This window comes from Exophiala aquamarina (assembly GCF_000709125.1).
Source record: "Exophiala aquamarina CBS 119918 chromosome Unknown aczIA-supercont1.1, whole genome shotgun sequence".
NCBI classification, from domain to species: domain Eukaryota; kingdom Fungi; phylum Ascomycota; class Eurotiomycetes; order Chaetothyriales; family Herpotrichiellaceae; genus Exophiala; species Exophiala aquamarina.
The window spans coordinates 1,741,781-1,767,515 of record NW_013550587.1 but is presented as its reverse complement, the minus strand read 5'-3'; the positions used below and the strand labels follow the sequence as shown (position 1 = coordinate 1,767,515).

The 25,735-nt window shown below is 51.1% G+C and overlaps 9 protein-coding genes across 9 annotated transcripts; 3 read left to right on the top strand and 6 right to left on the bottom strand.

Moving 5' to 3' along the window:
- Window positions 1–7: 7 nt before the first annotated feature.
- A1O9_00622 (mannosyl-oligosaccharide alpha-1,2-mannosidase) lies at window positions 8–2,746 on the top strand (the record flags this gene model as incomplete). Its single annotated transcript, XM_013409785.1, has 2 exons — window positions 8–2,655; window positions 2,710–2,746. 2 exons carry the CDS (start codon window positions 8–10, stop codon window positions 2,744–2,746), a joined length of 2,685 nt encoding a protein of 894 aa, XP_013265239.1.
- Window positions 2,747–3,465: 719 nt separating this feature from the next.
- Window positions 3,466–6,291, top strand: A1O9_00621 (uncharacterized protein; the record flags this gene model as incomplete). Its single annotated transcript, XM_013409784.1, has 7 exons — window positions 3,466–3,517; window positions 3,592–3,684; window positions 3,749–3,867; window positions 3,924–4,146; window positions 4,209–4,309; window positions 4,363–4,519; window positions 4,574–6,291. The coding sequence occupies 7 exons, from the start codon at window positions 3,466–3,468 to the stop codon at window positions 6,289–6,291; spliced, it is 2,463 nt and encodes an 820-aa protein (XP_013265238.1).
- A 1,003-nt stretch (window positions 6,292–7,294) lies between these two features.
- Window positions 7,295–8,641, bottom strand: A1O9_00620 (uncharacterized protein; the record flags this gene model as incomplete). The annotated part of the gene is made up of 1 exon (XM_013409783.1): window positions 7,295–8,641. One exon carries the CDS (start codon window positions 8,639–8,641, stop codon window positions 7,295–7,297), a length of 1,347 nt encoding a protein of 448 aa, XP_013265237.1.
- A 2,183-nt stretch (window positions 8,642–10,824) lies between these two features.
- A1O9_00619 (adenosinetriphosphatase) lies at window positions 10,825–13,403 on the bottom strand (the record flags this gene model as incomplete). The annotated part of the gene is made up of 3 exons (XM_013409782.1): window positions 10,825–11,045; window positions 11,103–13,248; window positions 13,314–13,403. 3 exons carry the CDS (start codon window positions 13,401–13,403, stop codon window positions 10,825–10,827), a joined length of 2,457 nt encoding a protein of 818 aa, XP_013265236.1.
- A 978-nt stretch (window positions 13,404–14,381) lies between these two features.
- On the bottom strand, window positions 14,382–15,421 carry A1O9_00618 (solute carrier family 25, member 46; the record flags this gene model as incomplete). The annotated part of the gene is made up of 5 exons (XM_013409781.1): window positions 14,382–14,460; window positions 14,525–14,972; window positions 15,026–15,082; window positions 15,141–15,236; window positions 15,295–15,421. The coding sequence occupies 5 exons, from the start codon at window positions 15,419–15,421 to the stop codon at window positions 14,382–14,384; spliced, it is 807 nt and encodes a 268-aa protein (XP_013265235.1).
- Window positions 15,422–17,224: 1,803 nt separating this feature from the next.
- Window positions 17,225–18,818, bottom strand: A1O9_00617 (ubiquitin-conjugating enzyme E2, other; the record flags this gene model as incomplete). The annotated part of the gene is made up of 2 exons (XM_013409780.1): window positions 17,225–18,666; window positions 18,719–18,818. 2 exons carry the CDS (start codon window positions 18,816–18,818, stop codon window positions 17,225–17,227), a joined length of 1,542 nt encoding a protein of 513 aa, XP_013265234.1.
- An 802-nt stretch (window positions 18,819–19,620) lies between these two features.
- On the bottom strand, window positions 19,621–21,696 carry A1O9_00616 (uncharacterized protein; the record flags this gene model as incomplete). The annotated part of the gene is made up of 1 exon (XM_013409779.1): window positions 19,621–21,696. The coding sequence occupies one exon, from the start codon at window positions 21,694–21,696 to the stop codon at window positions 19,621–19,623; it is 2,076 nt and encodes a 691-aa protein (XP_013265233.1).
- Window positions 21,697–22,502: 806 nt separating this feature from the next.
- On the top strand, window positions 22,503–23,704 carry A1O9_00615 (uncharacterized protein; the record flags this gene model as incomplete). Its single annotated transcript, XM_013409778.1, has 3 exons — window positions 22,503–22,762; window positions 22,816–22,939; window positions 23,000–23,704. The coding sequence occupies 3 exons, from the start codon at window positions 22,503–22,505 to the stop codon at window positions 23,702–23,704; spliced, it is 1,089 nt and encodes a 362-aa protein (XP_013265232.1).
- A 1,077-nt stretch (window positions 23,705–24,781) lies between these two features.
- A1O9_00614 (uncharacterized protein) lies at window positions 24,782–25,684 on the bottom strand (the record flags this gene model as incomplete). The annotated part of the gene is made up of 1 exon (XM_013409777.1): window positions 24,782–25,684. The coding sequence occupies one exon, from the start codon at window positions 25,682–25,684 to the stop codon at window positions 24,782–24,784; it is 903 nt and encodes a 300-aa protein (XP_013265231.1).
- Between the last annotated feature and the right edge of the window lie 51 nt (window positions 25,685–25,735).

The window sequence follows — 25,735 nt, the reverse complement described above, 5'->3', positions numbered from 1 at the left end:
GGCAAATATGATCCGGATTCGTCGTTATCGTGCATTTCTTATTGTTGCGTCTTTGGCCATCTTTACCATATATCACCTGAGTCGAGTAAATCACTGGGATGGTTTAACGCTAGGTGCAGCCATCGGCTTTCACCCAGAGGGTGGAAAGACAACGCCTCCGAACGTTGAAATCCCTCCAGATCCAGTACCCCTGCCGGAGGAACCTGTGCCCCCACTCGAACCTGTCATCAGACCTGCACCGTCTCCCGCTCTGCCCACTGAGCCAAAGAAATCGGGCGATCAACTGGCTCCGGAACATCCCATACAAAGTTCCTCCAGGCCCGTTGCCCATCCAGATGCAAGACCGACCGTGACGGGTGAAGAGTTCCTGACGAAACAACCTGCACTAGTGGATGACTTTGGTGAACGTGGACAGGGCCGGTTGGAGGTTCAACCTAGGCCAAAAGGGCAGCAAAACGCATACTGGAAACAACAGAGGGAGAATTTCCCAGTGCCTTCCCCAAGCCTCATAAATCTGCCTTCCGGACAACCAAAAGCTCTGCCACGTATCCAGTTCAGCTTTGGTAAAGAGTCCTCAACCCAAAAAACTGAGAGACTGCGGAGACAGACCACAGTGCGGGAGTCGTTCAAGCATGCCTGGCATGGCTACAAAAATCTATCACTTCCTCACGATGAGTTGAAGCCAATATCAAAAGGAGCGGGAGATCCGTTCAACGGATGGGGCGCTACACTTGTCGATTCGTTGGATACATTGTGGATCATGGGGCTCCATGACGAATTTGAGGAAGCCGTCGGCCTCGTGAAGAACATCGATTTTAAAACCACTACACGAAAGGACATTCCTCTGTTTGAGACCACCATCCGTTATCTGGGAGGCCTCATTGCAGCGTATGATGTAAGCAAGGCCAAGCACAAGGTTCTCCTAGACAAGGCCGTCGAGCTAGCGGATGTTCTCATGGGAGCATTTGACACGCCGAACAGAATGCCTATTGGGTATTACAACTGGGCCCCATCCTATGCGTCACAACCACACCGAGCAAGCACACACATGGTTTTGGCAGAACTTGGATCTCTATCTGTCGAGTTCACACGACTGGCTCAAATAACCAGAGAGGTGAAGTATTATGATGCTGTGGCGAGGATAACAGATGCCCTCGAAAAATGGCAATTGAAAACAACTCTTCCTGGCCTCTGGCCGCTGAAGCTTGATGCTTCGGGTTGCAAGAAGTCTGAAGTGGTTCGGGAAGCTAGACCTGAGAAAGAATCCTCATTGCACCCGACCGAGAACAACGAGGAAGTGGAATCCCCTGGCTCTGACGATAGTGGTTCCAAATCCGATTTGGAAAGTTCTCCGTTACCGAAGAGGCAAGTACGGGGACCGCCACGGCCAGTGCCAGACCTCACCCGGGAGGGTGAGGAGGGCAAGAAGGATGATAAGCAGGAAGAGAAGAACCAAGAAGAATCACATGATGGGGCTGATACAAAAAAGGTAGTGGTTCCAGAATGGGCAGAGGAATTCGACAACATCGACTGCGAGCCACAAGGACTCAACACCGAGCCACACGCTACCAGTCACAATTATGGGATCGGGGCCATGGCTGATTCCACTTACGAATATTTCCCCAAACAATACGCATTGTTGGGAGGACTCAACAATCAATATCGGAGAATGTATCTGGATGCGATCGAGGTTGTAAGAACTGAGCTCCTTTACAGACCCATGACCAAGGACAACCAAGATATCCTGTTTGCGGCGAAACAAATAATCTCTCCTAAAGAGAAGGAGGCGTCCAAGCGCAGAGTCAACAAATTTGAGGGAACCCATCTTGGTTGTTTCGCAGGGGGGATGTTTGCTTTGGGATCTAAAATTTTTGACATACCTAATGACATGGCCATTGCGGAGAAGTTGACGAATGGATGTGTTTGGGCTTATGGGTCTACCCCTGTGGGAGTAATGGCAGAGGAGTTCGAGCTCGTTCCATGTGACAGCCTTACTTCCTGCGAGTGGGATGAAGCCAAATGGCACAAGGCGTTGGACCCGCAATTGAAGGAAAGGTTTCAAGCAGTGGAATTATACAACATGCAACAACAAATTTTGCACGAAGCGGCCATTGCGAATGCTGACAGGGCATGGGGAGATGAGGACGACGATACAAATCTGGTCATCTCCGACCCAAGCTCCAAGAGAAAGCGTGATCTCGAGTCTAGAATCGATGATGATTCAATACCAATCGAATCAACCAATTCTACAGAGCTGGAACATGAGCTGGTGGCCGTGGTACAGCCATTTGTGCCCAAAGTGCCGCTGTCCCATGAAAAGTATGTAGCAGCAAGAATATCTGAGGAACGATTGCCACCAGGATATACAAAGATCAAAGCTCGGGACTATCGGCTTCGACCTGAAGCGATCGAGTCGGTTTTCATCATGTATCGAATGACGGGCGATGAGTCCTGGCGCGAGAAGGGATGGAAGATGTTCAGTGCAGTTGACCGCGCAACCAAGACTGACGTTGCACATGCAGCGGTTAAGGATGTGACGAGTCAGCTCATGGAGCAGGATGACACGATGGAGTCGTTTTGGCTAGCCGAAACCCTGAAGTACTACTATCTATTGTTCAGCGATCCCGGCCTGATCAGTCTGGACGAGTATGTTCTGTAAGTGTCTTGACGGATGGCAATGGCGAGAAAACCCACTGACGTGCCGAACAGGAATACCGAGGCGCATCCGTTCAAGCGACCGCAATGATGAATGATTAGCACTACGGAGTACAGGTGTCATAGTACGACATAGTTTTCGCTGAAGCAATCAGTCAGCCTCGCAGCGACTACGGGAGGTATAGCCTCATTGTATAAAAGGGACTGTGATGGAAACCAAAGCATTGAAATATATATGGTTGCGGTACGTAGCATCGGACTGCCAACCTACCGCGTACGACGGAGTACATTGGATAATACGACTAAGCTCGAGGTTGAGTCAAGCCTCGTCAATCTTTTGCGTGGTATTGATACCACGTGTATACCTAGTGGGTGCCTAGCTACCTTGCCTAGGTACTTGCGCCAGTGCCAGCCTCGTGCTGGGGCTGACATGCACGTGGTATCCTAGCGTCAGGACTAAGCCTAATGGAATAGAAGGCGGGTATTTTCTAGTAGGTGGGTGATGTTCGGAGTTGGTAAAACAAATATCCGTCTTTGGTCTCCCACTCTTTTTCCAGCGCGCTGCGCTGGGACATCGGCGTCATTTCTACTGCATGGTCTCTCCACCCTGTTCTACTCCCACTTTGACGAGTTTAACGATCGAGACTCATCTTACCACAGTACGAGATCCGGACTTACTGACCGAGCCATTGTCAATGCGCCGCTCCCTCAATATCGGGCCTCGCTGCGCATCGAGAGCGTCGCCTTTGTAGCCCGGATCCTACTACCGGTCCATGTTGTTCCCAGAGACGACATGAAGCTGTTCGTAGCATGGAGCACGAGGTTAACTATGACTTCGACCACGAAGATCACTTCTGGCACGGTATGTACAATCTCACTCCACTCGAATCCACGCTGTCTATCAACCGACTAATCATGTCTGTGGCTCTGATCTAGCCCTGGATGAAATCATCTCCCGTGAATGCGAGAACCACACCTTTATCGACGACACCTTGCGATCCTACCTAGCTATAATCAGCTCTTGCCGTGGTATGACTACGATTGATTCTAATGAGGAGAAGGGAATGCATCAAACTAATATACCACCTACCAGAGCGCTTCCTTCCTTCGGACCATGATCTTGGTCGATGCGCATTCAAGCTCCAGGACTCGCCTCTGTTCTCGACGCATTCCGACTACATTCGACGTCAATTTGTTCAGTGCTTGATTGAGGTGAGTCGGACTGCTCCCGTTCGGTTCTCGGTTCTCGGTTCTGAAGCATCATATAGGATGACGAGCCAGATGTCGTCCTGGTCTCAACAACATTTTTGCTCGCTGATGCGCAGACTCATGAACGTACATATGAGTTGTTGAACGATCAAGGCGCCTTTCCCAGACTAGTCGACTTAATCCAGAGTCCCCAGCAGCATGGCCATGAAGGAATCCACCGGCTTCTTATGGAGCTTCTGTACGAGATGTCACGGATTCAGACAATCAAGTCCTCCGACCTCGGTATGTTGGGTGCTATCTCCATTCCTAAAGCATCATACGGCTGATCTTAACTTTGAATCTAGCACACATTGGTGATGACTTCGTGAAAATGCTCTTCGAAATCATAGAACAAGTTTCCGACGATGTTGAAGATCCTTACCACTATCCGACGATCCGCGTCTTAGTAAGCGTTTTTCTCCTGTGTCATGGGAAGTTTAGCCTGACTTCATCTTTCAGTTGGTTCTTAACGAACAATTTATGGTTGCTGCACATGAACCATCCAACAACAAGCCAGGCTTACCACTTACCAATAAAGTTATCAAAGTACTCTCTTTGCATGGTAGTGCATACAAGACTTTCGGCGAGAATATAATTCTCCTCTTAAATCGAGAAGGTGACGACGTGCCCTGTCCCCACAAAACCGACCTACAAGACTGACGAGGTATAGACGAAACATCGCTACAACTCTTGACCTTAAAATTACTGTACCTACTTTTTACTACACCACCGACATATGAGTACTTCTACACCAACGACCTTCACGTGTTGGTTGATATCCTTGTCCGAAATCTTTTGGATTTACCGGAGGAAGCCTCTTCTCTTCGACATACGTACCTTCGCGTCCTCTATCCCTTGCTAGAACACACCCAGCTTCAATTTCCTCCGCATTACAAACGGGATGAGATCCGGAAACTCCTCCTTGTTCTAGGTGGGGGTCACCTGGCGGATGCTTCAGATAGTCAAAATGGTTTGCACCATTGGGGTCATTTTGAAGCAGTCGACGAGACGACAAAACGTTTGGTAAAGCGATGTGAAGGCGTTAGCTGGCTGATTGATCCTAGAACTGATCGCCCTGATCAAGTTGAATCTCCCACTGCAGAGACGAATTCGAATCCAACGTCTCCAATATCTCCCGTCAGGTCAATCCCACCGGAGCTCCCAGCCCCTCGGAAACTAAAGAAGCGCAACTCCTCAAAGGCTTCCACGTTAACGATTGGACAGTATCTTACACCCCAATTGGAGGGTGCCAGGCACTCCAGTCTGAGCATGATGGAAGTCGCGGCACAAACAGAGAAGCCAGGAGTTATCACACCCAGTCGAAACCCAGGTTTGAAGCACAATCTTCGGGCAGCAATCATGCACAATAAAAAGGAGAGGCCACCACCGCCACAAGCCAGACGTTCTGATTGGACGAGGATGAAAGCTCAAAGACAGCCCAGCGATGCAGAGGTTGCGACAGTCGGAGTTGCGGATCTGAACACCAAGATTGACCTGACCGATCAAAAGCCACCGGCACTATCGGTGGTGCCTGAGAAGATGACAAAACCGCATCAAAACCTAGAAAAGGTTAAAGAACGAGAGCAGGATAAACATACATCATCTCCTATACCACGTACAGAGCCACCACCAAACTCTGGCCATCATCACCATATACCACACTATAAAAAGCCTCCACCGATGCCTAAAGCTCGTCGGTGGCGTGGCAAGAGGGGAAAGGAGGACAATGAAAGCGGCAGTGGCCCCAGTGGCCCAAGAGTTCCAGGGAGATTCAACCCCAACCTACCATCAATCGTCACAACCTCGTCCGCAGGAGAACAAGTACCTACCCAATCACCCTTTTCACCACTGGAAAAGAATCTTTCCCCACCAGAACCAGGAACAGACGATTCCGGCCAAGCCAAATCCAGTGTAAGTCAGGCATTAGAGAAGGCACAGGCATCGGTGGTTGAGGCCATCACTGAAACAATGGAGCAAGTCGATCTCGCTGTCGAGGCAGAAGCAGCAGAAGATAACGGACCGAAGCGCGAGGCCGGAGGAAGCATTGACAGTAATCCAAAACGGGATTCACTTACGGAGACAAGCTCCATGCAGGGAGAAGAACCGCAACATTTCCACGACGCTCTCCTCACGCAGCCACTTACAGAACCACAGCAGCCAAGCATTCCACCTCCTCCACCTCGACCACCAATGTCACGCCGACATACCGGAGCCTCAGCGGTAGAGCGGGCACCAGAACCAACTGTCCCGCAACCGCAACCGCAGCCTCAACCTCGAGTCGTCCTCACCCCGCCGGGTCAGGAGCCCTCTCGCGGGGTGCCGGGCCCGCAGATTGCGCTCGAGCGGAGCCCGTTCCTGACCGACGAGGAGGACCCAGATAGTGAGTGAGATTGACGCACATTTGTGCCAGTGAGCACAGCAACTGGGCTATCCACGTACCTCACCGCACAGCTATGGATGAAAGCATGTATGAAGGGAATCCGCATGTATAGCCTTCGCATAACGGTGATTCCTCAAAACGCAGGCCCACAAAAGTAAGCGACACCGGAGCAAAGAAATACAAGGAGGAAGAGCATGGAATAAAATGGCTTCTTACCGATCCATCGAATCGACCAAAAAAGCAAGCTATCATGACGGACGACTCTGAGGCGTCGACATAGTCGACGCACAGACAGGATTTATGTATGTAGGGATGGAATGGATGGATGGATGGATGGATGAACGAAGAAGGACCCAGCTCAGATTAAACCACCGAAATGAGTGCTCTCTATCAGGCGTGCCTCAATTCCGCCACCACACATGCTGCATGCTGCATGCTGCATGCTGACCTGATAGGCAGTCTACTTCGCTACCTAATGCAATGTGCTCCCATCGACTTGTAGGAGCTAACGCCCTCGTTTTGTAGATGTCGAAAGGCCTCGACTGGAGAAGTGCGAATCGAATGGAGCATCCATCAATCAGCCTTGCACGACGAGGCGTTGGTGTCTTTTCTGTTGCCGCTATTTTCTGGGGACTTCGCAGTTTGCTTTATTCATTTTTCATCTTTCATTCGTCTCCCAATTGAAATTCATTCAGTTGATAGATAGGGAGACAAGAAACAACGCCAGCGCTATGATGCTATCCAGCCTTGCCTAATATCACCCCATGGGGGCGAGTGTTGGACATTGACCGATGTTTATTGTACAGAAAGCTTTCCCGCATGCCAGATACCCAACTTCCGAGAGCTCCTAACGCCAGGTTCATTGCTTGATTTCTCAGAGGACGTGCTAACCATAACTCATCGTGCCATCTGCCCCTGCTGGTCTGTGATAGCCAATGTCCAGGACTACTAAGTTCATCAAGAAGATAAGATGTAGAGTCAAACCTTAAAACAAGGTATTCTATTCAGTGCTCAGTGGCCGTAGATACCAAAGAATTGCTCGACACCCAGAGCTCCAGGCTGTTTATAGGTTGCGTCGTAGGCCTGGAAGAGAAAAAGGCCAATGCCACTTCCAGCGACCTTGGATTTGAGTGATCCAATTGCCGCTTGTTGATTTGGTACAGAGGGCACTGCCTTTCCGTTGGGAGAACCCTGATGTGGCCAACCAGATTCGGTGACAACTATAGTCTTGCCATTGGCGACTTTTTGAACCATTCCAATAGCTGTATTCAGAACGAAATCGCCAGCCTGTTCGGCCAAAGTGTTCACATCGAAGAAAGCATGGGCATTGACAGCGCAGTAGTCTGAGTTGGCGCAAAGCTCAGGATGATTTGAGTGTGCTATGAAGGTGTCAACCGTGACGACGTGCCCGCTGAAACCGGCAGCGGAGAGTAAAGCGCGTGCAGTTGCGATGGCGGCAACGACTGACCCAACCGCGCCGGAATTAGTATTAACGACCTCGTTTCCAACAACGATTGTATCGACGACACCCCAGTTGCCTTGCAGCATGCTGATGAGTTTTGCAATATCACTTGCAACGCTACTGACAGTATTAATACCAGCGATCAGAGCCAGACCCTGAGCACCAGCGGCGGCTGCAACATCACCGAGCGGACAGCCAATGTCGTAAACACGGACTTTGGTAAAACCCTGGCTCTTCAAGAGGGCAAAGTCTGAGTTCATGGTGTCTTTTGATCTGCATTGGACGGCATTATCGATCAATTCATAGCAGATCCCCAGCCCACTCATGTCGGCAGGAACTTTGTTCTGGCCACCACTGGAGGGTGCGGCACTGCCGGCAGGAGAATTGGATGCTGGGGCAGCAGATGAAGTAGGAGCATTAGATGAAGGATAGTTCGTAGAGAATGGCGGAGTGTAAGATGGGGACGTCTGTTGGTCGCTTGGGCGAGCATTACCTTGGGCGGTGCTGGATTGGCGATTGGCGGCTTGGGATGAGGAAGCAGGTTGTGAGGAAGCACTTGGAGGAGCGCTGCTGGGGGCACCACTTTGGACAGGAGCGGTGTGTGTGACTGTAGGTGGAACTGTAGCGGCGGAGGTTGCAGGAGGCTTGTCATGGTACTCAGTAGAGAGGATCACGCCGTTCTGATCCACCCATACAACAGCATTGGACGCGGTAACCGTTACTACATCGACGACAGTGTTGGTGGTTACAGCACGCACAGGATGTCGATGTTGGTGGTGATCTTGAAACGGTGAGTTCGTGTCGGAGCGACGGATGAAGGCGTTAAACCTACCATGAGGGACCGCCAAGCCGACTTGAGCGCTCACGGCAAGCAGACCTAGACAGAGGGCCTTCATGGTTGTAATAGTGAGTGTAAAAGTGAGAATCAAAGCGAGTGACGATTGTAGAGACCTATATCCCTGACGGGGCCAAAAAGGTAAGCGAGAGAGCTTTCACCGGCCGGCGGTCTGTATGTGATGAGAGGGAATGAGAGAACGAGGGACCGGGTTGTGTGGCCGAGAGGAGAAGAACAAAAGGAAAGGCAAGGCATTCACGGGAATAGCCTCTGAGGTCGACTGAGGGATACGCAATTGGCAGGACTTGGATTCGGTATATAGAAAGGACAAAGAAATTGCGAGTGGATGCGAGAGCGGTCCATGCGTAATGGTTCGAGGCTTGAGAAGTGGCACTGCCTCTTTGTTGACAGGGCGACAAGAAGACAAAGCTCGGACGCAAGTGACGTTGTGGAAGCGATCGAAGCCGCTTCCAGAGAAACGGAGGAGTCAATAAAGACCAAGTGGACTGAACGCAACCATTGAGGAAGCCGCAAACAGGAGGAATGTGCATGGGGGGACGTTGGGAGGAAGGGCAACGTCGAGTCCTTGATTGTGTGGACTGACTTGGCTTTGACTTACTTAGGTTGGTAGGTAAGTAGGATATTTCCGGGACTTAAAAGATAGTTGGGAATCAGGGATCGGGTCAACCGATGGGTGGGATGAATACCTAGGTATGGACAGGAAAGGAATGGTGGTGTGAATGAGATAGTAGAGAATGAGGATGAATGGTATGGTCTTACCGTAAAGGAATGTACGAGGAGGTGGAAGTGGAGGTGGAGGTGGAAGTGGAAGTGGAATCAGAAGAATGAGGTATGCAGCAACGACCGGCAGAATTGATAACAAGCAACGCCACCCATACAGTAAGTACATACCTCAGGTACCAAATACTCACCTCCCTCGCTCGTTTACCACCACCATCATCAAATCGAGTCGAGTCGAGTCGAGGGATCTGCATCTGATCATCCTGCCCAAGTAGGAAGCATGATGTTATACAAGGAGGAATGGTGAGGTGTAGAAGGTGCACTCGAGTGAATCACGGATGGCATAGCGTTCCTCGAGACCAATCCGCGTGATTTGCATTGTTCCAATCATCTTTACCCAGGAAACGCGTTGGAGAGACCAGATGCCAGTCAATCAATCAGTCACAGTTGGCCAGCCTATCTTGTTTCTTATCAGCGGGTGGCAGTGTCAATGTCGGTGTCAGTCATATGAGTGATAGATATACGAGCAGCAGGGCACGCCGCACAGTAACAGTGATACCGGCCCCCGTGCAATCACGTCAACGTCAATCAAAGTTGCTAGTCAGAATGCTGGAGTCACAGACTCACAGGCATCTAGACAGGTAGAGGAGGGAACCAAGGAAGCCAGGGCAGGCGGTCAGGCCAGATGTTAGAGCCTGGGAACAGGCGCAATGTGGTGTTTGCAACAAATATTAGAAGATACGACAGAACCCTCCACAGTCTTGGCGTGCACACGTGGTGCGTCGTGAGACCCCGTGACTGTATCCAGCTATTACGAGTATTGTAGATGTCGACTCGGGGGTGGGCAGGAGGGCATACATACCACAGCGTGGCACCGTGTTTCATGACTTCAAATGACCTCTGGGTGCCTGGCTTGAGAGGTCAGAGCATTGAGAGCCAGTCACACTACAAGACATATAGGGATGGGAAATTGTCTGCTGGAAGTACGTGGGGTTCCCCCTTGGAAGAGTTGAAGGTTGACAGCGTTTTTAGGAGACGACATCTTGGTAGGCTTTGGTATGGACCGGGGGCCACTCGAGACTCCTGGAGGCGTGGGTCACTGGGAGTGGCTGAAGCGGGTGGAGTGTGGCGCAAGTGGCTGAAAGATGCCCAGCAGCTTTCTCGAGGCCGGACGGAGTAGTCCGTGCTACACACATCTATGTATAGCGTACATATCATTAATGGCCCATTCCTGAAGCATGGCCTGCTCATTACATATGGTAGTCTGGTAGATGCCCTGAAGCTCGTCATGTGAACAAAACATCCCCCACCGGTCTATGCGGTATCATCCAGCCATCCATCGTGAGGTTCATACCAATGCCCATCGTCTCTTTCCTACGTGCCGGTTTCCTAGCTTCTAGCATGCCGGAAAGTAAGATCTCTCCTACGGGTAGTTCACACAATCGCCTATCCTGCTTTCTGAACTGCCTTCCATAAATGCCCTGATTCCTGTCAGGTACCCAGCTACCCTCCCCTTTCACCAAAATCTCGGGCCCACTCCTCGAATTCCTCCAGGCCCTTCTTACTCACGCTCGGTCGTATGCTTTCCAAACTCGCCTCAAAGTCCACCATGTAGATTGATCGGATCTGGTCCATCGGCGTAAAGAGCAAGGCCTCACCCAGGTGCCTCAGTGGCCCCATCGCTGCGTCTTTCGCCAGGGCAGTAATGTCTGATCCCGAATATCCTGTCTCATAGTCAGTACCGTACAACGCTGATATCAAGCATCCTCATCATCACGAACCTTCCGTCAGCTCCACAAGCCGTTCAATGTCTTCGCCACTCAGCTCGTGCTTCTGATGACCGAGCAGTGTCCTTATCTGCGTTTCTCTCGTCTCCTTTTCTGGTAGAGGAATGTATTGCCTTCGGACGAATCGCCGTCGTGCCGCCTCATCAATATCCCAAGGGCAATTCGTCGCCGCGAGCACCAGAACCCGGCTGGCATCTCCCACGGTTGTATCCTTCCCTGCAGCTGCTCTCTGCAAATCCGACCACTGGATCAGGAACTCCGTCTTACTGCGCCTTGATGCTTCGTGCTCGCTCGACCCGCTTCTCGAACTGAGCAAAGAGTCGATTTCGTCAACAAAGATGATGCTCGGCGCCAACGCCTTGGCCATTGCGAACAATGCCCGGACCAGCTTCTCCGATTCACCGTGCCATTTGCTGGTGAGACTGCTCGCGCTGATGGCGAAAAAGGTACTCTTGCTCTCCGTCGCCACTGCCCGTGCAAGCATCGTCTTCCCGGTTCCGGGTGGCCCAAACAATAACATGCCCCTTGCAGGCTCGCGTAGTCCCATAAACAAGTCTGGTCGCAAGAAGGGATACACAACTGCTTCTTTCAGTGCCTTTTTCGCCGCCTCGAGTCCCGCAACATCATCCCAATGAACTTCATCCCCCTTGACCACAATCTCGTTCAGAATTTGTTTCGCCGAATTCTCGTCCAGTCCCTTGGGGAGATTCTTGAGCACATGTTCCATCTTCTTTTCCGATGAAGACATCGAGCCTTCGTCCTCCAGAGATTCGGCGTCCGTTGACGGAGGAGTTATCGTCTTCGCGCTCTCAGCCCGTGTCGTTCGCGGCCGTCTTGGCTTGCTGGTTGCAGTCTTCGGACCCTCCTCCTCACTCTCCGATAGTTGCTCCCGATGACCAGGAGATCGGCCTCGTAATTCGAGTGTCACACCTGTGTTGGCGACCGGCTTTCGGCTAATGGACGGAGATAGCCTGTCATTTCGCATGTACGCCTTGTCAAGCACATTGTTTGCGATAGCCGGTGGAACTCTCTGTTGCCGAGCAGGATATTCCTTGCGATAGACGATATCAGGTGCTTTTGGAATGGAAGCAGGAGACCTCGGCCTCGGCCCGGTCAGGCCCGGGCCTGGGAGCATTGCGTGGGCTGGTACAGGAGGAGGAAGGTGATCAGGTTCAGGGTCTAAGTCTATTAGATTCGGAACCGACGTGGTCGGCTGAGTGTCTCCCAACTGGAGACTCTCCAAGGATTTTTGCATGGAGGATCTCGAAGATGTTGCATATGAGTAATCTCGGGAATAGGTATGGGAAGTTTGATCAAAGCTAGGCGATACTGGTGTAGGGTTAGACCTTCGACGATCCTCGAACCTCGATGCTGCATCTTGGTCAATGCTGCGCCTAGCAGCGGTAGCGCTGAGTCGGGCCTCTATTGAAGGATCAGATTCTGGTCGATTGTTGACTGTAGCGCTGAGACGGGGCTGTGCTTCCCATGCCAGCCCAGCAGCCCTCATGGTATCGGGGAGCCTGTCCTTGTTCGGGGCCGATCGATATTTCCTAAACCCCTTCTTCTCCGGGCGCAGCGTCGTTCGCATTGTCTTCCTTGCATGATCAGGGCTCGGGCTTCTTGAAACCTTGGTTGCGGGGACTGGTAAACTTGGCACCCTGCTAGACGACAACTGACTGCGAGAATCTTGAGATGACGCCTCCTTCTTCAGCGTTCTTTCGCTTGATCTACTCGTGAGAATCGAGGGACGAGGAGGGAGTGCGGGAGTAGGAGTAGGCAGTTCTGACATCTGCATCGGCCGGACGGTCTCGTCCCCCAGCCACGATGACGACGAAGACTTGTCCGGTGTGGGTGTGGGCGTTTGATCAGGAACGGCTCTCGCTTTTCCTAACCGCCTTCGTCCTGATTCGGACTTCTTTTCTTCTGGAGTGTCTCTGGCAGCATCCTGGCGGCTGATCCTGAGGGCTTCTAACAGATCCACCCTTTCTTTGCATTGATCTTCCAATTGTCGGAGGGAATCGTAAAGAGCCTTCTCGGTTTCGGACTTGGGTTGATAGTTGAAAGGGAGTTTGTAGGCTTTGAAGTAGGTAATGCCATCTAGGGCAGACCTCCATGATCGAACAGCCTCTGCTTCGTTTCCCTGTAGATTTAAAAGGAAGTCAGCATATAACACCACGGTGTCTGGGTCCGATCAGAAGTGCGCACCTGACCCTCGAAGAAGACTGCGGTAGAGCAATGCAGATAAGATTCATCGTAGATCTTTTGCATGGAGGAAGAAGGCTTGCTCCGCATCATGATTGCGATGGATGAATCTGAAGGACATGCTCATCCCATGAAGACAGGCAGTCAAAAGGCTGTTCTTGTTTGTCTGGTGCCAGTGGGTCGGGAACAAAGTCTGAGCCTCATTCTGAGGTGGATTGGATTGAACTTGCAGAGGCTGTGGCACGACACAACAAGTCGGGCTCAACCCGCACACACTGGCAATCTGGAGTCTTGACTCCACCAACTTACGTCACGTCACTGCCTCAGGCTGCACCGCCAGGCAAAGAGCTCAGGGCTCAGGCAAAGACGCTGGTGTAACCAACCCCAACCCCAACCACGGCCACCACGCCACAGCATCTTGCACTACGATATCGACACGAGTTTTTCCAAGTTCTAAGTTCGCGTTGATTGTATGTGGAGTGAGTGGTTGGAGTGGTTCAACACAACCATAACAGCCAAAAAAGAAAATCGCAGCCAAACACACGGAGTAGTACCTTCGTCAAAAGATTGTGGCATAATTTTCATTCTCATTGCTGGATCACCTGGTCTATGAAAATGGCGAGGGAGCTGACAAGCCCTCAAACCGTCCCCTTCTTTTTTCGGTAGAAGTACAGTATTATCCAGATTGCAGAGAAGTCCTTCACCCAAGACCGCCGACGCCGACACATCGAGCGTCGGCTATAGCATAGCGAATCCCCACCCTGCCCGCCTGGGACTCAAAACGCCCTTTACATGCAGTTCGCATTTCGCTCCCCTTAGGAAAAAAAAGTCAAGGTGGACCGCACCTCAGTAGTCGTCAGGCACCAGAGCATGCCATGCCAAAGGAAGCCGCTGTCGCAATAATGATGTTGTTGACTTGGGAGCCCAACATATCATACCAGTAGTGGGTATCATTTTCCACGGTCGAACTGCTGTGTGCAATAGACAGAATCGAGCGCGGCCCAAAAACACTCCTTGCCGTCAATCGAAAGAAAATCGTCGGATGCTGCTGTTACGATGAGAGACGGTGGGTCACAATTTGCTCGTTTGCGCATTATGCTCCTCACGTAACGTCCGCTTGAAATATGCCTTTGCCATTTCATACGAAGACCTATAGTTTCGGTGAGCTCGCCAACACGGACATTCCACGGGGGCAACATAGGGAAGGGCCTTACCAGCAAATGGCGGTGCTTGGCATAGTGGTGATTATCCTGGGCCGCCAACCCCTCATAAAGCCACTCCATCCAAACTCCTTTTTGATGATGCTTGCTGCGTGGAACAAGCCTCGCACATTCCGAATCTCGTCTTGTTGACTCATCCCTCTTGTCTGAAGTAATGTCTTGATCACGTCGAGGGGGGTGGTGATTCCAGCAGCAAATGCTCCGGCCAAGCCGCCAGCCACGCAATGTGTAATAGGGTCGTAATCTTTCCGAGGGTTCATAACCTTGGACAATGACTCGTAGGCCATGAATTGAGTAGCTGTGAATGGCACCGTCATACATAATGTTGTCGGATATGAAACGTAGAATGCTACTAGACCCTCCGCTCGGAACACTGATCGTGCGCAATGGGTCAGTGATCGATAAGTTGAGCCATGCACCTGCATCCGCTGTTTGATCACTACTGGAATGTCAGTCTTGTAATTTAGGCCGGTGACGGTGGGATGCGGTGCATACCGTCGAAGGGGTTCATTAGAGCATCGCTGGCGATTGTTGCACATGCTCCGCTCGTCGCTATGCAGTGGTCAGCATCATATGCGGTGCTCGCGTCATAAGATCGTTTTGGCCATACCAGCGGCTAGCGGGTGGTGTTTGCCATCTGCTTTGTTGCCACCAGCGAATTCCTTCACGATTTCATATGTGCCAAAATAGACAGCATGCGCGGGACCTGGACCATGTCAAAGATATTCTTTCATTTTGCACGCCTTCTCCGGGGCTGGTCGTACCTGCGCCCACGATCACGCTCGTCATGCCTCGCCATAGAGTCCGTAGTCCTTCCAACCGGTAGATCGTGGATACTGCGTGTGAAAGGCCATTGTAGAGGCCGCCGGCTGAAGGATTGATGATTTGCATTCGGGTCTATCCATTCGATATCGGTTAGCATGATTTTTTGGAGCACCAGCGGAAAATCGAAGTCTGAGCTACCTTCATCAAATCCACAGGATACATCACCGTGTGCTCCTAGTATCGTGTCAGTGTTTATTCCGTTTGGCAGAACTTGCTTGTCCGTACGGCAATGCCTGCGAATGCGCCGGCCAACATGTTGTGTCCGAGCCCATAGTTTGGCGGGAGAGCTTCATAGCTGAAACCAACACCATCAGCATTCTGCCATGCGAACTGAGAAGAGATACTCACTCAAACTCTTCTTCGACGACGGCACTAGGACTGCTCGATACTGTCATGTTCTCCGCGGTCAGGGCCGCCGGGAACTTTGCTGACGTCGCCACGTTTGCAGGCGATCGATTGTCCTCTGGGTATGCCACGAACGAGACACAAATAGGGTGGCCCCCCAAGAGCACGGTTGGGTGTAGATGTGGGTATGAAATCGAAAGAGATCTGTCCGGGAATGTCTAATGGGCGGAGGATGAGTGGTAGAGGTGCATTAGCAAGGAAAATGTTAGGGTGCACCTCAAGAGAAACAACTGAGCAGAAATGAATTTGTTAAACTTTTGGGCCTGGGATAACCTTAGCTAGCTAATTATGATGAGGGATAGATGGGGGTGGGAACAGGCCCGAGGCCCTAGGTAGGTGGCCACGGTGGGCGACTGGCCAGTAGCCACCATTGCCAGGCAAGTTACCCAGGCGTGCTAGTTACGACTCACGAGCACTCATCTTTTTCTGTTGCGGCGCATCAATGACGCTCCAGCCTCCCACCTCACGCCTCGTACCTCCGCGGCAAGCCTGGCACCCAGGGAGCCTTTAGCCTCTTACAGCCCATAAAACCCCGGCTCGCATCTTACCAGGCAGTGTTTTAGTCCGCGGGCCTAACTCTCGTTACGTGTTAGCACCTCCGATCTTCGCAGTCTCGCACCCTCCGTCGCATCTCTTCCGCTCGCTCCCTCGCTGTTCGATACCCAAACCGGACTGAGTTAAGTCTATCCTCCTCACTTTACCCGTTCTACCTCCGAGTGGCTATGAGGATGTACTTGTCCGGAGTACTGCAGAGAGAACGGGGTACTTAGTCTGGACTTTGGACCTCGTTGGCAACTTCTTTTGGATCTCTTCCTTCTCGCCTTTGGCGCCTCGGCCTCGTCCTCGGCTCGGCCGCCAGTATCAGCGAAGATGGCGTATAGTATTACCACGTGCGTTGACCGTATCCACGAGACTAAAGAATACGTGGCGCGCGCGAATTAATTATCCCTCTACTTCTCTCAACTCGGCCATTGCGGCCTTCACACTGTCGTTGCATTTTTCTTCCCACTCAGATATGAACCTGCGGATTACGCCGGGACGGACATTCCTGGTGAAATACCTGGGCGGTGTACAGAGACGACTGAAAACGGTTTTGACCACATGAATTTCCATGGACCACCAGTGGCTATTTCTGGTAACTGCAGAAACCTGTAGATCGAACTTTGCCCTGCCATTCTGCTCACTCATACAATACGCCTCTGCATCTTGACCAAGCCCCTTCATGATCTGTCTTGCTGTCCGGGAGAAAGAACCTGCCCTGCCTCGTCTCTGCTAACAATGCATGGAACCTTGCTAGCCAGCTATGCCCATCGAATGCAAACGCCTCGCTCGGAACATCATATATCATGCAAGGAATGTCGTGTCTCACTGTCCATACCGGCCCTTGTCGTTCTGGGGCTATCATAACTCTACGATGAATTTCCACTGGTCTGCAGATCATGAGAGTTAGCGTCGACCCAATATTCAATGGACAAGAGGTAGGAACATACCTTTCTTGAGGTTCTCTGCTGTATCACTCAACAGAATCTCCCTTCTCCGGTTACAGTAGGTTGTCTTGTCAAGAATTTCTACCTTGAACCCTTCCAGCTCGTTCACCGGCTTTTCAAACATCTGACTGAGGTTCTCCACGGCCATCTCTAGATCCTTCTGGTTATCCTCGAATATTTCCGTCATGTTGTTCCGTGCGAGGTAAAATGCAAAGGCATATGTCCATTTGAGGGTTTGTCGGCAGGCCTGCAAGGCTTTCGAAGCTGTATCAAGGAACTGAACTTCAATCCAAGACATATTTGATTGTGATTGAAGGCTCGTCATCTTCTTCTCCGTCTTCAGCCAGAGCTCCTTATCCAGTTTGGCCGATTGCTCGTGGTTGGCATAGCGGTTGTAGTAGTGTAGATAACGTTCCAACGAGTGTCGTGATCGGGCTTGTGCGTCTCTAGCGTCAGAACCGGACTTCTCTTCGAACCGATTGCAATTGTACCAGCTCGTTCCATGTTCCGACCATGGTCCCATGCACATCCAGCAAAATTCGTGCTTACACTTGCGGCACGTCATGTGATTGCACCCTCCATTCTTCTCGATCGTCGAGTTGCACTTGGGACATTCCTTGGTATTTGCTGATATCCAGTTCGATGTCTCGCTGTCATCCTCGCACTTCTTCATCCACTTCTTGACCAGTGAACATGGTGCTGGTCGATGATCTGACAGTGTGCATCCAAAGCAAAACCCATGGTCATTCGTGCACCTCACTGTGGGCACAATGCGGCTGAGATCTCGCTTCTTAACCGCACAATCTATAGCATACTCGCATTCCGGTGCTGGACACCACTTCAAGTTCTCCTTGTCATCCACGTATGTACGATTGAGAAGGACTTCATATCGGTCTTGCACGCTCTGGTCCACCAAGAGTTTGAGTGATTTGGAGTCGATTATGCGATGACAACCATCGAACGGACATTCTATTCGTGCAGCCTCACCCTCCTCCTTGACTTTTTGAGTGAGATAATGAGTGTAGCAGTCTACACAATAGCGGTGACCACATTTCATGGCATATGTCTGTAACAATGGGCCGTCTTCATAACAAATTTCGCAAGTAAAGCCTTTAACTGTTTGCGTCCTGGGTGTTGCGGCGAAGGTCGACCCGAGGCCTGCGGACTCGAGCACTTTTTCCTGGTTGTCCATGTAAGATTCGATGAGCTTCTCCTTATTCCAACGCATGAACCGGAGCAAGATAGCAGCCTGTTCCGCTGGTAATTCAATGATCGATGACACCTCTTCAAATTGACGGTTTTGTTGCAGTTGTATATCTTGGGGGCTCAGGACTTTGAACTCGACTTCGTATGGTTTCTGTGGGTTTGTGAGGATATCTTTCTCGTAACCGAAACTCCCATCTTGATCTTCATCAAAGTCTATAAACTGTCATTCTTGGGTCTGCTTAAGTGCAATCGGACCGGAACCCACCTCCTCCTAGACTCCCTATTTCACTGTCTTGTGTACCTTCGTCGAAGTCTAGTTCATCTCCACTAGGAGGATCTGACATGAACTCATCTTCAGAATCCATGGCCTGCAGGGACGGCGAACCGTGTTCAGTGATGGGAGTGGTTGGAGCCTGCACCTGAGACAACGAGGTTTTCCGAGATTTCGAGGAACAGGAATTTACCGCGTCTGGGACGCACTCCTCGGCCTTCCTTTTCTTCACTTGAGGTGGCGTGGTGGGCTTTGAGACGAGCAGCTGTGTCTCCAGACGAGACGACAGACTGCTAGTGGGGAATGACGGAGTGGCTCTAGATCGACTGCGAAAGGGTTCGTCGTGACCCAGCGATAGAGTGAATGATGGATTGATCAATGAATGAATGAGATGGATGTTGCAAAGAAAATGCCGACCAGGACTCTGAAGCCAACGTACAAAGGTGCACGAAGATGAAGAACCACGAGATGAGTGGTTTAGTAAGTGTGACAACGTGCAGGTGAGGATGCTCCGACGGGGAAGTTGGCAAAGAGTAGGCGCTATTTAGAGGTTACAGGCGGCACTCGGTCCGGGTGGCAGCTGCCTTCAGGGACCAGTGCCGACTACGGCATTAACTGGACCTTTTAAGTGATAACTTATTGCTCATTGCGGATTCCAAATGGCCACTGCTTAGGGCGGCGAATCAAGGATTGATAAGGGACCCCGACGCTATGCCATCTAACGCCACGTGATTCTAACTTCCGTTCAGCCTTGGTGCGTGGTGTGGTGTACATACCGGCACTAGTACAATGTAGGGCAGAATGCACGAGGCTGTTGGCAAAGTCCTACAGTAATTACCGCCGTTGAGGTTTGTGTTGCACTGAGCTAAGAACACAAGCGTAGGTCCATGAGTCCTTCATTCGTCATCTTCATCGTCGTCTTCCCCGCTCTCACTTTCGCTCTCTGCGTTCTTAAGCCATTCAATGAATTGAGAACTTTGTTGCCGGACTGCACTCATCTCTGCGTCACTGCTAGACCTTTCATCTGCCCACCAATCAACAAAGGCTTCTTCCCCAAAAACCTCAAGGTCATAGAGGTCTTTGACGACAAAGAGCAGGGTCTTCCCACCCTCTTTACGCCGTGTAAGATCCTTTTGAGCATCTAGCAGGAACAGCACCTGTTCATGAGTAGCCTGGTCTGCCCCTGTTCGACGAATTAGAGTGTTGTACGCCTGAAGAGTCTTTCTTGTGGCTTCTGCGGGGGATAAGTTTTCTTCAATGCATCCGTGAATGTACTTCATTATAGCAACCGCCACTGCATGGCGAACCTGAGTCTCATCAGCTCCGCCACTGAAGCGAAGTCCCATGAGTTCACTGAGCATATCATCTGCTTTTTGTCCTTCTTTCATTCGTTGGACAAGAATTGCGACTGTGTCATGTTGGAAGCGATCGCCTTGATCGTCGTCTGACATGGATGTAGCGAAGCTTTGACTTCTCGAACCCTCAAAGGAAGATACCTCGTCTGCTGTTATCTCGGATCCAAGGCTGGATATCGACTCGGCGTAATCGAGTTTGTTGAACACCAGCCGGGATTCGGCTGGCCCGAAATAGTCGTCTTCATTCTCCAGATACGCATGGTCTTCGCCAGCTTCGCTACCCACAAGGATATCATTTCGTCCTTCCCCGTCTGGTCCTCTCTGCCCCTTGCAAACCCGCGAGCCTGCGGGAACGGTAGTGCCAGGCGCGATTCTTACGCCAAATGATATCAGTGCGCCAGCCTCGATAATGCAGTCATCCCCAACGAAAACCTCATTGGCCACGATTGACCTAGAGATCCTGACATTGTTCCCGATCGTGACATCGTCCCAAATGTAAGTCGAATCCAATTGTGTGTCCTTTCCCACATGGCAGCGTTGGCCCACAACACTGCTTTTGAGAGAGCACCCTCGTCCAAGGCTGGTGCTTTGACCAATAATAGACTCGCTGTCAATTGTTGCCGGCCGGTGTACAATGACTGTGTGGTCCTTGATCGATCCAGCCGGTAGCCGGTTGTAATGGGTATCTCCAAAGACATTATTCTCGGTTGCGATTGAACTAACAATATCTTGCCGGAAGTCTTGAGAGATGGTGTTGTAAGTCCAGAAATCTGCAACGCGGGAGGCGTAATGGTCTTTGACTACGAATGTGTGGATGGTTTTCCCGTTAAGCTCCCAGTCCTTCAAGACACCAAATAGAAAATCCTTGCGGGGAGACTGATTGTCAAAATTGTCAGACCACAAGCTGAGCACCTCTGGGGTGCAGATATCGATGCGACAGTCAACAAGATCTTGTCTCACTTCGAGCTCTGGTATTTTGAGGATTTCCGGGTCAATCTGGGCGGTAAATTGTGTACTAGGTGCTGACTCTTCGTAGTGCAGGCATCTGTTTTTGGTGGGGTCTAGTACAAAGGTCGAGACCACACCGTCGCTGTATTCATGGACACCAGGTTCCGACTCCCGGAGCACCATAGTCATGATGGCGTTCTTGTCTTTTTCCCTGCGGCTTTTGTGCTGTGCCAGAGCCTTCTCAAGGGGGAAGTTGGAAACGATATCACCTCCGACAACAAGAAAATCTCCTGACATCAAGTGTTTTTGATCGAGATCACGCATGACATCGCCAACACAAGTGGCAACGCACCTGAGAAAGATTAGATCTGTAAATGGGGATGACGATGCTCTCCATCGCGATGCATTAATATATCTTTCCAGCTGGTCGATGTGAGGCCCGCCATAAATGTAGACAATCTCAACACCAGTGCTGGCCAGGTATTCCAGGGTGTACTCGATCAGGGGTGTGTTAGCTAGTGGGAGCAAACAGCGAGGCTGCTCCAGAGTAAAGGGGCGGAATCTAGTCTCAAAGCTGTCGGCGATGACAACTGCAGAAAGAGGATCTTCCTTGGATTCTTCTGCCGCCCGTCCCTTTGCGCCAGAAGATTTTTGATTTTTGGGTCCCATGTCGAGCACAATTCAGTGTTACGTTTGGGCGAACCGATCCGTTTGTAAGGATTGATTAAGGTCCCTTTGCATGTTTGATTGAAACCGGGAGGATTATTGTCAGTAGTAATTGGTCTTCCTGTAGCCTTCTTGTGGTCGACATGGGCACAAAACGATAGTAAGGCTGTCTGTGGCAGCAAAACGGTGTTGGTGGTTTGCAGTCTAGCTTAGCCTGTGGGTGACTCACTGAGAAACCACGTGCTTTCACGTGATCACAGGTTCAAACAGGAATGCCAAGGCTCTAAATGTCTTAGCACCATAAGACCTTAGAAAGGGTTGCGTCATGCTTGACCAATGGACCTTTTGCCTGGCAACCATCGGCCTGGGAGTAGTGGCGGGGCTTGGACCTGCCTGGGATTTATGCGATCACAGCATTCTCTAGTGATCTCTAGTGATCTCTAGTGATCTCTAGTGACCTAGTTAGAGCAACAAACCACGCCTGTGCAAAGCAGCCCAAGCAAAGTACATAAGGGATTGTTTCTACTAAGACTACTAGTGTTAGTCCTAGACTCTGCTATTCGTGGGTCGTCTACCAGTCTCCCGTACTTACCATCCAAACTATTTCGTACCTCACAAACTGACCATCTATCCTCTGCATTGGCTGCGTCCTCTCTGTTTCACACCCATACCCGTTCTTAGCCTCCTCATCACTATTGTTTGCTATTTCCTTTTGCTCCTTCACTCCACCCTTCCCTCCTCGCTGCGTTGCGTCCTGGTCACCGCCCACCACCCCCTTCTCCATCATCCAACCCAACAACTCGCCAACTATGTCGAGGCACTCGAAAGAGTCGACCCGAGAGAAATCTCAGATCGAGCTTGATCCAAAATATGACCACTACGAGTTTCCTACTGTCTCTCCCGGCAACCAGCCCGGTCACCCTGGCCATACAACCCCAGAACAGGATGCACAAGTCTTCCAGTTGCGTGCCATGCTCGAACAGGCAGGCTGTACCTCTGGGCTGGATACCCTGACTCTTTTGCGATTTTTAAGAGCAAGAAAGTTCAACGTTGAGCTGAGTAAACAAATGTACATTTAGCAGATTCCTTCACCGATTTCCGCCGCTAATCTGGTCTCCACAGGTTCCTCAACAACGAGAAATGGCGCAAAGAATTCGGCGTCGAAGACCTCATTCGCAACTTTGAGTACAAAGAAAAACCTCAGGTGTTCCAGTACTACCCACAGTACTATCACAAAACAGACAAGGTATGTGACTGCCTTCGACCTGCATTTGTACCTGAAAAATATTGATCACTGCCCCTTCAGGATGGCCGCCCTGTCTACATTGAGCAGTATGGAAAAATTGACCTGAACGCCATGTACAAAATCACCACCTCGGACCGAATGGTTCAGAACTTGGTGGTTGAGTATGAAAAGATGGCTGATCCACGACTGCCCGCCTGTTCCCGTAAGGCAGGAAAGTTGCTCGAGACTTCTTGTACCATTATGGATATGAAAGGCGTGGGCGTGGGAAAGATATCTTCCGTCTATGGTTACCTCAAGTCAGTTAGTGCCATCTCACAAGATTATTACCCAGAGCGATTGGGTAAGTTGTACATCATCAATGCGCCCTGGGGCTTCAGTAGTGCTTTCAGCTTCGTCAAGGGTTTCCTCGATCCTGTCACCGTCGCCAAGATTCATGTCCTCGGGTCGGGGTACCAGACCGAACTTCTCAGTCAAATTCCAGCAGAGAACCTCCCGGTCCAATTCGGTGGCAAGTGTGAGTGTGAGGGTGGCTGTGAATACAGCGACGATGGCCCCTGGCATGACCCTCAATGGGCTAAACCACCGAAATGGCAAAGAGAAGGATCTGCCTCCGAGCAGAAAGCAGGAGATGTGGTCCAACCTGCGCCGACCGATGGGGCACAGGATCCGCTTGAGCAGAAGCAGGATGCTGCTCCGGCGAATGCTCCAGCCAAGGTTGAGAACGCGCCGACCGACGGGCCCAAAATTCCTCTCGAGAATCAGTGAGCACTCATATTAATAACATGGTTAAGGCTTCGTGGAGGGTTACTGTTGAGCCCAGAAATATTAGGATTAGATTCGCCCTAACATCTACTTAGGCGTTTCTTTGAGAGAAAAACAACTGATCGAGGGTGCTTTTTCTCCTCCATCATGTGTTTGAATGTGTTGGGGAATATGTCGAGCTAGATGGATACATTTTGGTGCTCCATATTGGCCCTCTGGATGGTTGTATCGCTAAAAGCAAGAGCAAGACAACAAGTTATGCGTTTGTTTCGAGGCAAAACAAATCCAAACTTGGCTGAACCCGAAACATCACGGCGGACACACATGTGCGTACATGTCCATGCGCCCAAGAGTCACCAGTTACTTGTTAGAATTTAGAAAAATGAAAGCCTCGTGAAACACCCAAGCAATGAATGAGCTTGTGAGAATGCATCAAATGCATGGTAACAAAGACGTGGTTTTCCGGATCCTTCGCTGACTGGCGTCTCTCTACTGTCTAGTGACAATTTAGATATTTCCGTCGCCCTGCTCTCCTGGGAGCAAGTGTTTTCACATGGAAGTGCATGGCCCAGCTCGCCAATTCTCCGTGGGTCTTTTCTGTGCTCGCCCGTCTCCCACTGCGTTTCCAAAAGCGCAACAACGCAACGCATCATTCTGCGTCCTTTTTGAACCTTCCTGAAAATGTTGCCCTCCATTCGTAGGGATACGTTAATCAGCTGCTTGCGTCCGTTTCCTTGCGTGCAAACTCTCTTAACACCGCCATGCACTGCGGATTTCGCATTTTCGGTAGCCGTTTGTCGTGGCCTGCCTATAGGGCGTGGACTTTCTAGCGACCCATTGCCCAGAGCAGAATTCGGATACCAGGCGTGAAATCTGAGGAGGCCTCGAAATCCCGCGAGCGATAGACCAATATGGAATGGCTCTCGTGGGAGAGTCAAAGGGCCAGTTGGACAGGCTTGAGTCCAGAGGTAAGCCGCATGCTGGCTTCGTCCCTTCTCTGCGCCCTTTCGTGTGCTGGCGGTAGCACGTGAGAGAGTTGATTGTCCGAGTATGAGGTCTTCAAGTCCTCCATAGCGTCACTCATTCGAATTCTATAGCTACGGTTCTCGCACGTTGGACTTTGCCCACGGTTTCCGTGAGACTGGCGCCAGGGTGCACGAGTGTCCCGGCCGCACTGTCACTAGGATTGGCTGTTCCCAGTCCAGCAAGAGCAGCTAATCCATGTGTGCCACGCTCATACATCGCCTTCACGTTGTCGTGCCAGGTATCCCTTGGTGGTTTCAGGCTCAATAAGTTCTGTTGCACTACTGCTCCTGCCCTCTCACGGACCATAGCCATCTGAGCTTCGAACTCAGCATCGTCCTTCTCCATATCCGAGGCCAACGATCTCTGGAACGCGTCTGAGCCCTCTTTTGGCGCAGTCCTTCGAAGCCGGCTGACCTGCGCGGTCAACGCCTCAAGCTCTCCGTAAAGACCTGCAACCTTCGACTGTAGTTGACTGTCGTATGCCTCGTAGATAAAATCTACACCCTCTATTCCGTGCTGCTGCTCCTTGGATTCGGTTGTCTTCGCGCCAGACGGTCTACTGGCGGGTGGTGGCAGCGTCACGTCCATTCCATTTACAGAAATATTCTTCGCCGCCGCCTCCCACATCCGGGCCATGAAAGCGTCTACTAGTTCACGCACCCGCTCGCGTAATGGATCTTGCTCGACTTCATCATCTTGTGTAATGGCAGACGCGGCGACTTCCACGGTGACTGGCTCCGGGGCTTTGACACCATCGAGAGAGATGATGGTAGCGGGTTGTGCGGACGCGTTTTGACTATCGCTATATGCTGATGGAGGGAAATGGAGGTCGAGTTTCTGTCGCGCTGTTTTGACGAGGTTGGATTGGAGGTATGCGAGGTCAAGCGGTGATTGCAGTTCGATCTTGCGGTGGTGAGAGCTGATCAGGTTAGACTGTAGGTCTGTGTCGACTTCCATCATGCGGGCTAATTTGGAAGGTGAATCCGTGTGGAGGAAGGAATGTCATTG